General features: G+C 33.9%; 1 protein-coding gene across 2 annotated transcripts in view; it reads right to left on the bottom strand.

The window, feature by feature from the left end:
• LOC140752056 (membralin) overlaps positions 1-8,817 on the bottom strand; it is a 141,506-nt gene extending 132,689 nt beyond the window's left edge. Inside the window, exons 1-6 of one of the 2 annotated variants that reach the window (XM_073086202.1) lie at positions 8,610-8,817; positions 7,711-8,277; positions 5,304-5,592; positions 2,751-2,787; positions 1,269-1,500; positions 720-810 (exon numbers count right to left, since the gene is read on the bottom strand). In XM_073086202.1, the coding sequence (XP_072942303.1) occupies positions 720-810; positions 1,269-1,500; positions 2,751-2,787; positions 5,304-5,592; positions 7,711-8,192 (1,131 nt within the window). In that variant the 5' untranslated portion in view covers positions 8,193-8,277; positions 8,610-8,817. Of the gene's footprint in view, positions 1-719; positions 811-1,268; positions 1,504-2,750; positions 2,788-5,303; positions 5,593-7,710; positions 8,278-8,609 lie in introns of both variants that reach the window. The other variant, XM_073086201.1, reaches the window with a different exon arrangement.
• Positions 8,818-13,757: the final 4,940 nt, after the last annotated feature.

The raw sequence follows: 13,757 nt of genomic DNA, 5'->3' as shown, positions 1-13,757 counted from the left end.
TAAGGATATTAACTATAAAAGAACAATAAGTGATTCTTAGCTTAATAATAAAACTAAACAAGAAATTAGTTGCTGTCACTACCATTATAGAAAATGATAACTATTCCTAAATGCACGTACCCTGAATCGATTGTAAAATTCCCAAACTTGTCTAGTCAGTTTCTACCTAAAGGTTCCACTGGCTATTACCATTTAAATTGTGAATGTTATGTAACCTCTAATAAAAGTATGAAATTTAAAAAATATCCTATTTACCGTGAGGACCGGTTTCAAACATGCGTCAACCATGTGTTATATATAAAACACTGTTAATTTTTTAGCCTTACTGTGGGAAGCTCTTTAAACAACAAGGTAACAGCGTTTAAAACTGTTATTATAAGGCAAGAATAGGTGTAACAGTGACATCATCATAGTCGAATAACAAAAGGTTAGTACCTCTTGTTAAATTGTAATTAATAAATGAATTTCTTTTGTCGTCGTAAACACATTATTTTCCCACTGCTGGCTATGGGTGTCCTCTCAGAATGACAGGAGTTAAGACTAATCCACCACGCTGGTCACGTGCGACTTGGTAGAACTAGACTTCACTCACCTTTTGAGAACTTTTTTAAGAACTCTCAGACATACAGTTTTACTGTTTAAGCAAGTTTTGCGAATTGGTAGATTTCACACGCCTTTTAGAAATATTTTTAATAAATAAATATTAAAATAGAACTTACAAAGACCAGCATGATGAAGAAGGCGGCGATGTAGGAAGAGCGCGCCGTCATCATGGAGACGAAACGATAATGCTCCCCGGTTATTACGTTTCTGAAATAAATAAAAAAATATGAGTTACTCTGAAGGAAAGCTGTTTTATTTTTTAAATATTTTAGTGAGATAATTTCATTGGAGAAGTCGGTAAAATAAATTATAGTAATCGGAAAATTATTATGACATGATCGATTGTAGGACTTAAAGTTCTAATGCAATGTCAACGTAGCTGAGCCCAGAATATCTCTCAGACTGATAACACTTAAAGCAAGAGTTCACATTAGAGAAAGTAAGTAAGGATTTGTGAATTTGTGTGGATATTTTGGTGAATTTTGTAGAATAATTTTAAAGTATGTGAGCTTCCTCACAACATTTTTTCGTCGTTAAACAATCGATACTATTTTGGGTATACAACTTCACAAGAGCTGCATTGTCTAAGATTCAAACTTAAACCTCCATTACTAAATATTTAATTTCCCACCACCAAATTCAACCGAATGAAACTCAATACCAACCTCAAATACCCCTTATTGTCCTCCTGTTCAGCCAGGGTCTTGATGGAGGCCATGAGCAAGTCATCATAACCGAGGAACTCGTCAAGCACGAAGCGAGAGAACGCATCACCGAAGCACTGGTCGCGCTGGGGGTCCAACGTGACTATCTTCACGGGGATCTTGAGACGGAGACGAGCGCTCGGGGAGAGACGCAGGAAGCCGTACTCTAGCGAATACTCCAGGATGTAGTCTTCTTCTGGAACGAAATGAAATTCATCATCATCATCATCAACCCATTAGTGTCCCACTGCTGGGCACGGATCTCCTCTCAGAATGAGAAGGATTAGTCCATAGTCCACCGCGCTGGCCAAGTGCGTATTGGTAGACTTGGCATACCTTTGAGATTTTTTCCTCACGATGTTTGCTTCGCCGTTTTTAGGCAAGTGATAATTAATTTCTATTAAGCACATAAATCGTGCCATCTATTTTATCATTATCAGAGATATAACATTTAAGGGGAGCCATTTTTTGTAGTCTACGACGTAAATTATATACAGGAAAAGCCTTAGAATTCAATTTGCGCCCCTGGGAACTGCTTACAGGGATTTTTTTAAATAGAAAGACTTGTGTTTTTTTTTTATTTCCCATTACACAACAGAATGTAGACAAACATCGTTTTTAGGAAAACAAATTGGATACACACTTAATTTAGTCTTGACGATTTCAGCGAATTTAATTTCCGCCATATTACGCCACTGTCGCGAATTAAAAAATATCGGAATTTAGATAAATTTAAACAGTAGCAGCATACTAAAATATATGTAATAATATAGGTATCATAAACAAATTAATTAGTACTATCTACTTACAAAATTATCTATTTAGGTAAACATTTTACTTTTCAAGCAATGTCATGCTTGCTACTTCATAAATTTATTAACAAATTAAGACTTCTTGCTTGATAAAAAACAGTAAAGCAATAAATTAATTATTATTTTATGTTTTATGATAGTACACGATAGCTTTCAAAGCCATGTATTAATTTATCATTGAAGTATAATGTATGCTTTCAACGAACATCAGACTATTATTGAACAAAGATTAATTCAACCATTATTCAATCTTCAATCAATACGCTCTGTATTCTCTAAAACATTTTCCTTCATTTTGTTGTACAGTGATAGCCTAATGGTCGAAACTCAGCCTCTCGATCAAGGGGCCTAGGTTCGCATCTCAGACACGCACCTCTGATTTTTCAAAGCAATGTGCGTAATATAAAATTATAAACTACTTTTTACTTGCTTTAACGGTGAAGGAAAACATCGTGATGAAACTTGCATACGCACTTGGCTAGCACGGTAGACTATGGCCAAATCCTTCTCATACTAAGAGGAGTCCCGTGCCCAGCAATATATATATTGGATTATACATATATTGGTTATTTCATTGATTATTGTTTAACTGGATTACATAACTATACAATAAAAAGTACTTGTATCATACCTTCTGTATCTTCACTTTCTTCCTCTTCCTCAGATTCCTGAAAAAAAACATATCATACATCATTAAGAATTAATAAAACACTATTACCTACAATAATCATTTATGCCTAATAATATTAATGTTAAAACACTACTGTGCTTTGGATTGCAGGCTGGATAGGACATAGATACACAAGGCGTTTCAATTTAGTCCTCAGAGGTACTAACACATCTTAAGCCGACAACGCATCTCTGGTAGACTTATAATCTCTAGACTAGACTAGACTAATCTCTACCGTCGGTGGAGATTATTTGATGAGGTAAAAATACCATACATATATTTTTAAATCACATAGGAATGGATGCTTAAAGTTTTATCCATAAATTATAATGTATTTTCAGATAATTTACTGATTATACTGTTCATTACCAACGTACATGTGCCAAAAAAAGGATTACATAAGTGTTTATATAAATATATTTCATGACAATGTAATTTTAAATGAATTTAAATTTAAATGATGCATTCTGAAAAGTGTGTCGTAATAATTACAAATAGTCCGGCAGGAAATGTGTGTCGTAATAATTACAAGTACTATTAATTACTTATTACTTTGTTTATTGTTATATTATTTACATAACTAATAACTTCGTATTAAAAAGTTTATTATATTGCGACAAATTTTTCATGCCTGTGGTAGAAGCACCACTGACCATTGTAATGTTGGCAGATTGTCACATTCATCAATATTTTTCGTATTGTTACGAATGTGTAAATTATTACTTGTGTTAACATTTTTTTATAATATACGAGTAGGGGAGCAGACGAGCACGCAGTTCACCTGATGGTAAGTGGCTACTGCCGCCCATGGACATCTGTAATCAACCCCAGATAGGATTAGATATTCCTACGTGAGGTCGGCCACAGATGCGTCGCTACCTAAGCAGGATCGCCTCGGAAAAGTATGTTTCCGAGTCGTTCCTTAAGATAGTAATTTAATTAAATTATGTTTAAATTTAAAAGATTTTCTTGGGGAAATTGAAAAATCGCTTATGTAGATGACAAGCAATTACTGTTTTCGAAAACCGCAATACACAGAAAAGTTTGTCGGACTACATATTGACTTAATACAATAAGTATAATACCAGCTGTACAAAAACGTTAAACTCGTTTATATAAAATTAAAGTTTACAACATGTAATGCAAGGCCAGCCAGTTGAAAACTGTACATATTTACAAAAAAATAACACACTTATGATAACCTTTTATAACATAAAGAAAACAAACAGCAAGATAGGTAATATGAATGTCCCCATTGTTATTTATGAATTGCCTATTACAATTTCAAATTAATTGTTACATTTAACTACGTTTTATACTGGCGGTGATTCCTAAATAAACAATTACTTGCAAAGACAGTTTTAACTTTACATTTCTTTTAGAAATCACTTCTATTATGACTTATAGTGAATATTACACATGGTGTTGTGTCGCCAGTCTTTTTTTAGGACTTGACTGATTGCTTCAGCTTTTCTAATGTAATGAAGGTAAAGTGTTAAAAACCCTTGTGGTTTGAATTCAGAGAAGGCCGATTTCGGCATAACAACTGCAGTGTTACGCACTGCTATATTCAAGTGTGAAGGTTGCAGTATGGCATATTTAATTCTAAGGCATAGCAAATAGCAACGCATCTGCAGCTGACTTCAGGTAAGACTCTAGTCCTATGTGGAGTTGTTAACCTGATTGCAAGTTTTTTTTTTTTTATAATATAGTAGTAGCAGACGAGCATGCAGTCCACCTGATGGTAAGTGGCTACTGCCGCCCATAGACATCTGTAATCAACCCCAGATAGGATTAGATATTCCTACCTTAGGTCGGCCACAGATGGCGCCGCTACCCCTGAGGACTAAGCTGGAACGCCTCGGAAAAGTCTGTCTCCCTTACCACACCCTTCAAACCGAAACACAGCAGCGCCTTACACTGCTATTATTAGGTAGAAATAGGTGTGGCGGTAGTGCTGCCGGAGTCGAACCACAAAGGGTTCTACCACCTTCGAAGTTTGTTTGCTACTGACGACTAAAGTGAAATGCCTCATTTAAACGTCTCTCTCTTACTGCACTCCTGAACTAGAACACATCAGCGCTTAACTGATGCTATTAGGATAAGATAGTTGATGATAGTTGTGATGAATGGATGTCCTTTACAACCAATGTTTTTCTAAATATTTTTAGTATTACTATTACAATAGTTACGAAGGTGGTAGAACCCTTTGTGGATCGACTCCGGCGGCACCACCGCCACACCTATTTCTACCTAATAACAGCACTGTTAGGCGCTGCTGTGTTCCGGTTTGAAGGGTGTGGTAAGGGAGAAAGACTTTTCCGAGGCGTTCCAGCTTAGTGCTCAGGAGTAGCGGCGCAACTGTGGCCGACCTCAGGTAGGAATATCTAATCCTATCTGGGGTTGATTACAGATGTCCATGGGCGGCAGTAGCCACTTACCATCAGGTGGACTGCATGCTCGTCTGCTACTCTTATATTATAAAAAAAAAAGTTACATTTGCACTATACTCACTTCCTCTGCTTTAGAATCTTGTTCAGCATCTTCGACGAGACCCAAAATGCCTTTCCAAATCGAAGTAGACACATCTACATTAGGTACTATCGTCATATTGAGGTCGTCCCCACTGGCCACTGGTACCGGCTTGGGATTCAGGTAGTATGTAGGCTCCACAACTTGCTCCTGTTCCACTTCTTCATCACTTTCCTCATGAATTCGAGTTATGTTACCATAATCGGTGCCATCGCGCAAATACTCATCACCCTCGATGTCATCATTGGATGATGATTCAATGTTTATAAATCTGGAAATGATATACAAGCTTCATTAATTGTAGAGCTATATTTCTTTAATATTAGTAAGAGACACCTATTAAAGTTCAATTATCGACTTTGCAGGACATTTCTTTTTGTACTATGCACATAAGGATGTGTCATAATCAAATACTTTATTTACTCTAAATATTATTTAAATATAAATTTGATACATCAAAATTTCAGATAACACAATTTTCTGTCAATGTCATAATATGATGAACATGGATTATCAAGAAAACTGTTCTAAATCTACCAAATATAGGAATATAAAAAGTTCTCTAATACAATTATACACAAATAAGCTTTAACTTGGCCATGACATGTAGTTTTAATCTAGGTGGCAGTATTCAAGGGCATTCCCACATAAACAATACATTAATGCAACTGTATTCAACAATTTGTCCCAAGAACCCGTAGAATAATAGCAGTGAATACATCATAAAATAGTTAGTTACAAAAAAATCTCAAAGTTGTGTGAAATCTACCAAACTACACTTGACCATTGTATTGGACTATGGCCTATGGCTCTCACTCTTAAATTTTATACCTATATTTAATTATTATTAGTAATAGACACCTATTAATAATCAATCATTATCACTTGTTGTACTATACATATAAATATGTATCTTAATCACATAATATCCACCAATTCATTTCAATAATTTGATGCATCAAAATTTCAGATCATTAACTAAAACAGTTAGTGTTACAAAAAAATCTCAAAGTTATGTGAAGTTATGTGCTACCATCTTAGCCATCATGGTGAAATATGACCTAAATCCGAGCAGGGTTTAGGTCATATTTGAAAGGGGACCAATGCTTAGCAGTTGAACAATAATAAACCAACGAGGAAAACATTTTGTTACCAAAGTAAATAACATTCCACCAATAATAACCTTTAGCATAAAAATAAAAAATGTGGGTCATTTACATAAGCATCATCTTATGCAATTCTTAGTAATGATGGGTAACACCGTAACACAAGAATTTACTATGATTGGTCAGTTTTGCCTACACTTATACATTTGTAACTAGATGACAACCAAACAAAATGGACATCATAAGTGATTGGATTTAGATATAAGAAACCAGAGAAATAATATGAAATACATATTGTAAAACTTCAATGTACGCTATATTCACAACTGCTATAAACATAGTCCAAAAATTACTTGTAATGGAAACACAATTATATATGAGTTATCTTAGTCTTTAGGAGTAGCATCGCATAAGTCATTAACTTCAGGTAAAACCTCTGTCCTATTTGGACTTGGGTATAAATATTAATGGAAGGCAGTAACCACTTATAAAGTAGTCTACATCAATCTTGTGTAGTTCACGAGCGAACTAGTTCGGAAGACCACTCCCACAGATGAACTACGCGAACTAGATCCACAATTTTCCGCTCCATAGCTCATTAGCTCCTAGCTGAACTAGTGAAGAAATGGCGGTAACCGAAGTAATGTCGTCATGTTTTATTAATATTTTATAAGAATCAATAGGTATACCCTGTTTTAGCACTCAAACATTTTAATTCATGCATTCCTTAATCTTGTTACAAAATCTACAAATTGACTAAAAAAAGGCAGATCTTTCGCTCATTTCATTCATCTATTCTTCAATTCCCAAAATCCCACCTGTTCGTTAAGCAGCTGGGAGGAAATAAACTAAAAGAGCGAACTAGTTTGTTTAAGAGCCGCGAACTAGGTTGAGCTATATCAGTCGCGAACTATTACGCCCAAGACTAGTCTACATATTTGTTTGCTACATCAAGTTCGCAAAATAACACACACTAATGTAATAACAAAAAAATACCACACAAAACAACCCCTACATGCCCTTCATAAACATAGACAAGAGTTCTAAAATAATGAGTAACAATAATGAGTACCTATTTTGAGCTATAGCCTAAACCAATCAATTAGCATCACATCAGATACCTAAGGAAATTCACAGAAATATCTAGAATACTACATTATATTATCTATTGTACTATATACTTATGACAAGATTGGTAAATCTTTGTGTCATTTTTTTCAAGAACTCACAAATAATGAAAAATTTTTAAAAGTAAGGACAGTTTTATAAAAGGTAGTACTAACCCTTCAGTAGTCAGAATACTAAGCATGGAACTAAATTCATCCTTATCCTTCTTCAGTTTACGCTCCTTGGCATAGCTCTGTTCGATGGTGTACCCTTGGTCGGGGTTCCTCAATATCTCCACTCTCAGGATGCCTTCTCTAGGCCAAGTATCCTTGACGTGATTCAGGCATGTTGTTGGTGTTCTTGAGAACGCTATGTGTATGTACGCCAGAACAAAAAATGCCACAAGTGCCTTCAATAACACAAGGAACTCGAAAAACCGTCGCACCGGTCTTGGAAATGTTCTTGCGTACGCAATCGCAAACTTAAAAAACAACGCATGGAACAGCCTCTCTCGCACATTGAAGAGAGGATTTTGGTTAGTATTCCTAGTACGGTTCATTCCTTGGTTGATCACCGGAACACCGGGCAACACATTGTTATCAGGGTTCACTCCGGGTGGCAGATTGTTCATCAAACGAGGTGCACCGGCATTACTCATTTTAACGTTTTACAGCAAACACACGGTATTACTTTCTCTGTATCTAATGCTCAGTGCAGCATCAATACATCCATTGCTTAATGATCTGAAAACAAATTTCACCTAATTACCACGTGACAGTTATTATGGACGACAATTCGGTAACAATGTAAATTAGTACTTAAACTAATTAGCAAGATTAACAGGAATGAACGTAATAAATTCACGTTAATATGCTCCGATTCGAGGTGCGACATTGACCCCCGATTCAACAATGTTACGGTCCGACACATCGCTCTAGGTAAATATTTTGTGCGTTATCAAAAACACATGGCCGTGCACCGAATGCAAAAAAAGCTTGTAAAAAAGGTAAGAGTCAGTACGCGACGTGAAGCAATCCTTTCCAACAAAAGTAAAAGTAATCAACAAGCGAAATACCTAATGTCAAAAAACACTTTCACAGCAAAATTATATAAGTATCCAGCAAAACGCTCCTTGGTAGGTTTTGAATACTATTAACATACAATCGTTTACAAATTCACTTCAACATAATAAAATCCCAATAAATAAAACATGTCACTGTTTATTCTGTGAATAAAATTGGAGAACTGTCAGATCTAAATATGTCATTCGCATAGAAGCATTCGCATTTCGGCAGTACATTCACAGATTATAAACAGATTGTCATGTTGTCAGCGATGCGTTCAATTTATGATAATCTAGTAATGGAGAAAATAATATGATATAGTATAATACAGAAAACAATTATTTCTAAAAAAGTCATATAGTGTGAAGAAATCTTTTTAAATTCCAATATTTACAAACTATTAAACATTTTGAAACTTTACTTCAAACCAGAGACACATTTTGTTGTCTGTTTATTGACAACGTTTTATTGTCCATGTAGCATACAAGATGGCGTTAGTTATTGTGTTCTTAAATCTTGAATATAAAGTTAACTTTACCAAAATCGATAATAAAATCACACTTCGTATATATCTTCATGTAGCCATAGATTAGTAAAGATACTTCGCCGCCTTGAAATTGAATGAAGCCGCAAACAGCTTATTTTAGTAAGTTTTAGTTTTTTTGAATTCTTGCCAAATAAAGACATTTTTAGAGAAAATTTACGAATAAATAACTAATACTGCGTAATTTACGTAATAAATAAATAATTATTTCAAATATTTTAGGGACATTTTAGCACGGAGACGTGGCAAAACTTTTTTACGCAACTATTTCAATTCTCAAAATTGGGTACATTTTCTTGTTAGGAGTGAGTAATCTTTACTAATCTATGCATGTAGCATATTGTTTTCCTTTTTGTCATACCACAGAATAAACCAACCATAGTAGATACTACTATAAGACATTATTAACAGGGTTGCTGAATGGGAACTGCAATTTGCAAACTGCATCTTCTAACTCATACTATAGCTACCGCATTCTTATCGGTACCTACGTAATATTACAACAATACACAAAATGAAGTCGAAAATCATTTCATGGCTATTCTGTATTACAGGCGTCCAGTTCTCATGCAAGTAGTACAAAATAGACATAATAAACTATCAAATGGGGAATTAGGTAAACATCTTAAATCAAATCTGAGAAATAAAATGTAGTTACATAATAAGATAGTTAGGAAGATTTCTATTTAAGGCCGTACGGTCGTAGGTACCTAGAAGTCTTCGGGGTTTGAGTATAGTAACACCACCGCCACCTTTATTGCTGTTTAACCCATAAGTGTAAAGCATTGTTTTACGAAACTGAAGGTACAAATTCATCCTTCATGGACAGTAGTGACCACTTTTCAAAAGATGGATCGCATGCTCATTTGTGTCTTCAGTCTTCAATTTAAATGAATAGAAAATCACCCGCCAATTAAACGTTCCTTGAAAATCAGTAGCCGTGATTTTACGGATCATTTGCAGAACTAAAACCCTCAGGTACCTTTACGTCTCGCGATTCTTTTAATTTGAAAGACCATTGAATGTCGCTGATGTACAAAAGCCATGGAAATTTAACAAAGAACCCATCATGGTAAGTCTGATTGACGTCTAAATTGTGTACGATGACTTTGAAAAGGCTTTTTTGTAATGAACGTCACCTTTTCATTCTATTAAGCACGACTTAATGATAGATTATAAAAAGAAAACCTTTACAATGCCGTGCCGTGAATGATTTAAGGTCGTGGTACCTGCAGTTCGTGTTGCATAAAGTAAAAGAGAGGATTACCGTAACTTTTAAGTATAAATCGACCTTTGTAACGAGTTACAGTTGCTATATTTAACAGGCAGTTGCAACTTGCTCGGGGAAAAATTTATTACAGTTTGTAGGTATTGCCTTTACATCTGCCTAATTTTTTGACTGGAAGAATTTACATCCATACGTAACATATTTACATTAAATGACATTCTTGTCTATTGTAAATGATTATTTGCAATGCCAACTTATTTAATTATACATTTATCATAGTCATCAATGTAAGTATTTTTGATACGATAAGTAATATTTAATTAATAAATAATTGACATCTGATGGACCCATAGATATATTATCCTACTGACGTAGGGGATGGACCGACTTTAAATTATTTATTAGACGTCTTTTAATTTGTCAATAATACTCATAAGCAATATTGAGTGGAGGGAAATCTGTATTCACCTATGATTAATAACTTTACGAGATCCAACAAATCAGCTAAGAAACCCATAGATGAAATCTCAAAGCGAACACGCGTCAAGTTCTCTATAAAAATAGTTTAGAGATTTGTGCTTGACGTTTTCTTTTTAATAGAACCTTAGAATAGAACACGTCGGAATCCACATTAATCGTTACGGGCCGAAGAGACCCGAGATAGATAAAGGCTGTAAGATAACGAGAAGTAAACTTAAATTACCGACCGCTCACGTTATAAATATTCAAAAAGCGGTTCGGGCGAGTCGAAAAAATTGACGTCTCAATTATCGAGCTTCGAGATGCGGTGCGGGGGAGAGGGGCAGCTTTAATTTATATAATTCTCACGTTCCTTATTTCCTGCTATAATCTTGTTGAGATTACGACTTGTAATATTCGGATTGTAAAGCGTGATTATTGATTGTGCCTTAGTTATATGTTATTGTATAATTAGACGAGCATTGTCAAATTATATTATACAACGATAGGTAACCATAGTTACGGTTACTCTAGTTAAAGGTACATTGACTTAGAATAATACGAAATTAAGAAAAACATCATAATAATTGTGAAACTCTACATAAACACATGTATGGCTTGAGCGAAAGAAACTCTACATATTTTTATTTATAACCTAGAGTCGTTACAAATATATTAGTAATCAATCAATTGAAATTATTGATTGAGTGAGATAGTAGAGCTGTAGAAATAAAAAAAAAACTACGATCGATACTGGAAATACCACCGCCGCACCTACATACTCGTAAATCTGTCTTATAGATTGTACGGAAAGTATCTATTGAGGTGCTTGCTTGTGTGTAGATGAAACATAATTCGTTTTCAGCATTTAGGTACTTTTTGCAACACAAAACTCTGCTTTCTCGAAAACCTACTGCATTTTAAAAATAATTGCATTTTATGATCACAAAAGAATATCTTTATATGTCGACCAGTAGGTATTACATATAAAATTCCGGTAGAGTTGTATGATGAAAAAAATAATCTTTGAGACGTACGAATTAATAAAGTAATAACCGATTACTTTACTTCTATCATGTAGCAACATAAAAACTATACAGACAACTTGAAATTTTCAAATATTGACACTTCAAAAAACAACCGTTACAAAATCTTATATATGTATAAAATTCTCTCAGTTACCGTACATCTCCGAAACGGCTTTACCGATTTTCACCAACTTTTATATGCATATTCAGTAGGTCTGAGAATCGGCTACTATCTATTTTTCATACCCATATATATCATATATCCCCATATATATATCATATGTATGTAATAAGGGTTGTTCACCCTTAACATTTTTTTATTTATATGGTTTAACACAACGTTTGCTGGGTCAGCTAGTAATTCTCTAAAATAAAATATCTACTTACTACTTTAGGCTTTACATGTTGTTAAATACGGATTACTTCATAATAAAAACCTACTAGCTCGTGCTATATTTCATTCTTTATATTTTCCTACTTAAAAATAAAATAGTTCGCGGTTTCAACTTAGCTACGGTATTTTATAACTCTAACGCCTGTCATTATAAATCATGAAGCTGTCCGACCTTTGTTTTGGGTCCATAGGAACAAGATTATTTGTAGCCACGACAAAAACACGGGCTTGTACAAAAAGAAATCATTATTTTTTATCTGTCGGTCGACACCTTACAAGAACCACGAGTAAGTAATTATGCTGTGTTCATATATTTTTTTATACAAGATATGGTTATTGCTGAAAGCACAGATATAAAAAGGACTTTACAGAAGTTTTCAAATTTGAGTTTTTTATAAGCTATTTTTTATATGCCTAAGTATGTTTTATATGTCTATACCGAGACGTTGTTTTGATTTCAGGTATACCAAAAGTAAAGAATATTCACGTTAAGCACGTTTTGTAAATATGAATCTTGACTTCACACTTGGGGAAAGTTGCCTATAATACTTAGATTCCGCAGAACTGACTAGGCCTAAATATCTATTATTATCTACGCTAATAATCTTAGGTGTCGTACCCTAATCTTAATTTCTATTCTAATTATAAATCTATTATAAATCAAATACTGAACTCAATGTTAGCAAAAAATGTCAACGGTTTCAGGATTTTTTTATTGTATTCAATTACCGTATTTAAATTGATTAATATTATTAATTATTAATATATTGATTAATAGCCGTAAAACAAAATTAAAAGAATAACAGTTTCCACACATATTAATATTAGGGACCAGTGTAAAGACAAAATGGCCATCTATGGGCCGATGCCATGACGAAGCAATACTGTCAAAATTATAATCGCTTCTCAGAACAGATGTTATCACTTCACCAAAATCAAACGCGCTATATTTTTTGCTACTTATGCTTAAATCTCCAACTATAACAGGAGTTATGTTAATTATTTTAATCTGTTATGTTAATATGTTTCTTATGGTTAAAACGTTTAATTTTATTCTTCGAACTGGTTTTCTTCAATGGCATATTAACAGTGGAGTACTTAGGATACTGTATTAAAATTTTATGTGATGATACGTTAATGACTTTATAAAAATAATGGTTATAAGTTCTTCGGTTTTGAATGGGTCAATATTTTTTATACCTATGCATAAAAACTTAAACCATTTTAATTGGATACCTAGATTGAGTTATGAAAAAATCTACAAGCTTCGATTTGATCCATTATATTTATCAACAGGAAAAAATATACTTCTAGACTATAAAACCAAATAGTATCGATTCGGATGATGATAATGCAGTTAAAAATATTTATAATCTATGTTTTGATTCTGCACAAAATGTACCACCCAGTACCATAAATTAGTAAATTTACTTCGCCGCCTTGAAATTGAATGAAGCCACAAACGGCTTATTTTAGTAAGTTAAATAACTTATTGTATATAAATAA

This window comes from Epargyreus clarus, unplaced genomic scaffold (assembly GCF_041222505.1).
Source record: "Epargyreus clarus isolate Ecla_fem2 unplaced genomic scaffold, WU_Ecla_fem_2.2 ptg000024l, whole genome shotgun sequence".
NCBI classification, from domain to species: domain Eukaryota; kingdom Metazoa; phylum Arthropoda; class Insecta; order Lepidoptera; family Hesperiidae; genus Epargyreus; species Epargyreus clarus.
Note: the sequence above shows the minus strand (reverse complement) of the source record. Positions and strands in the feature narration are given on the sequence as shown.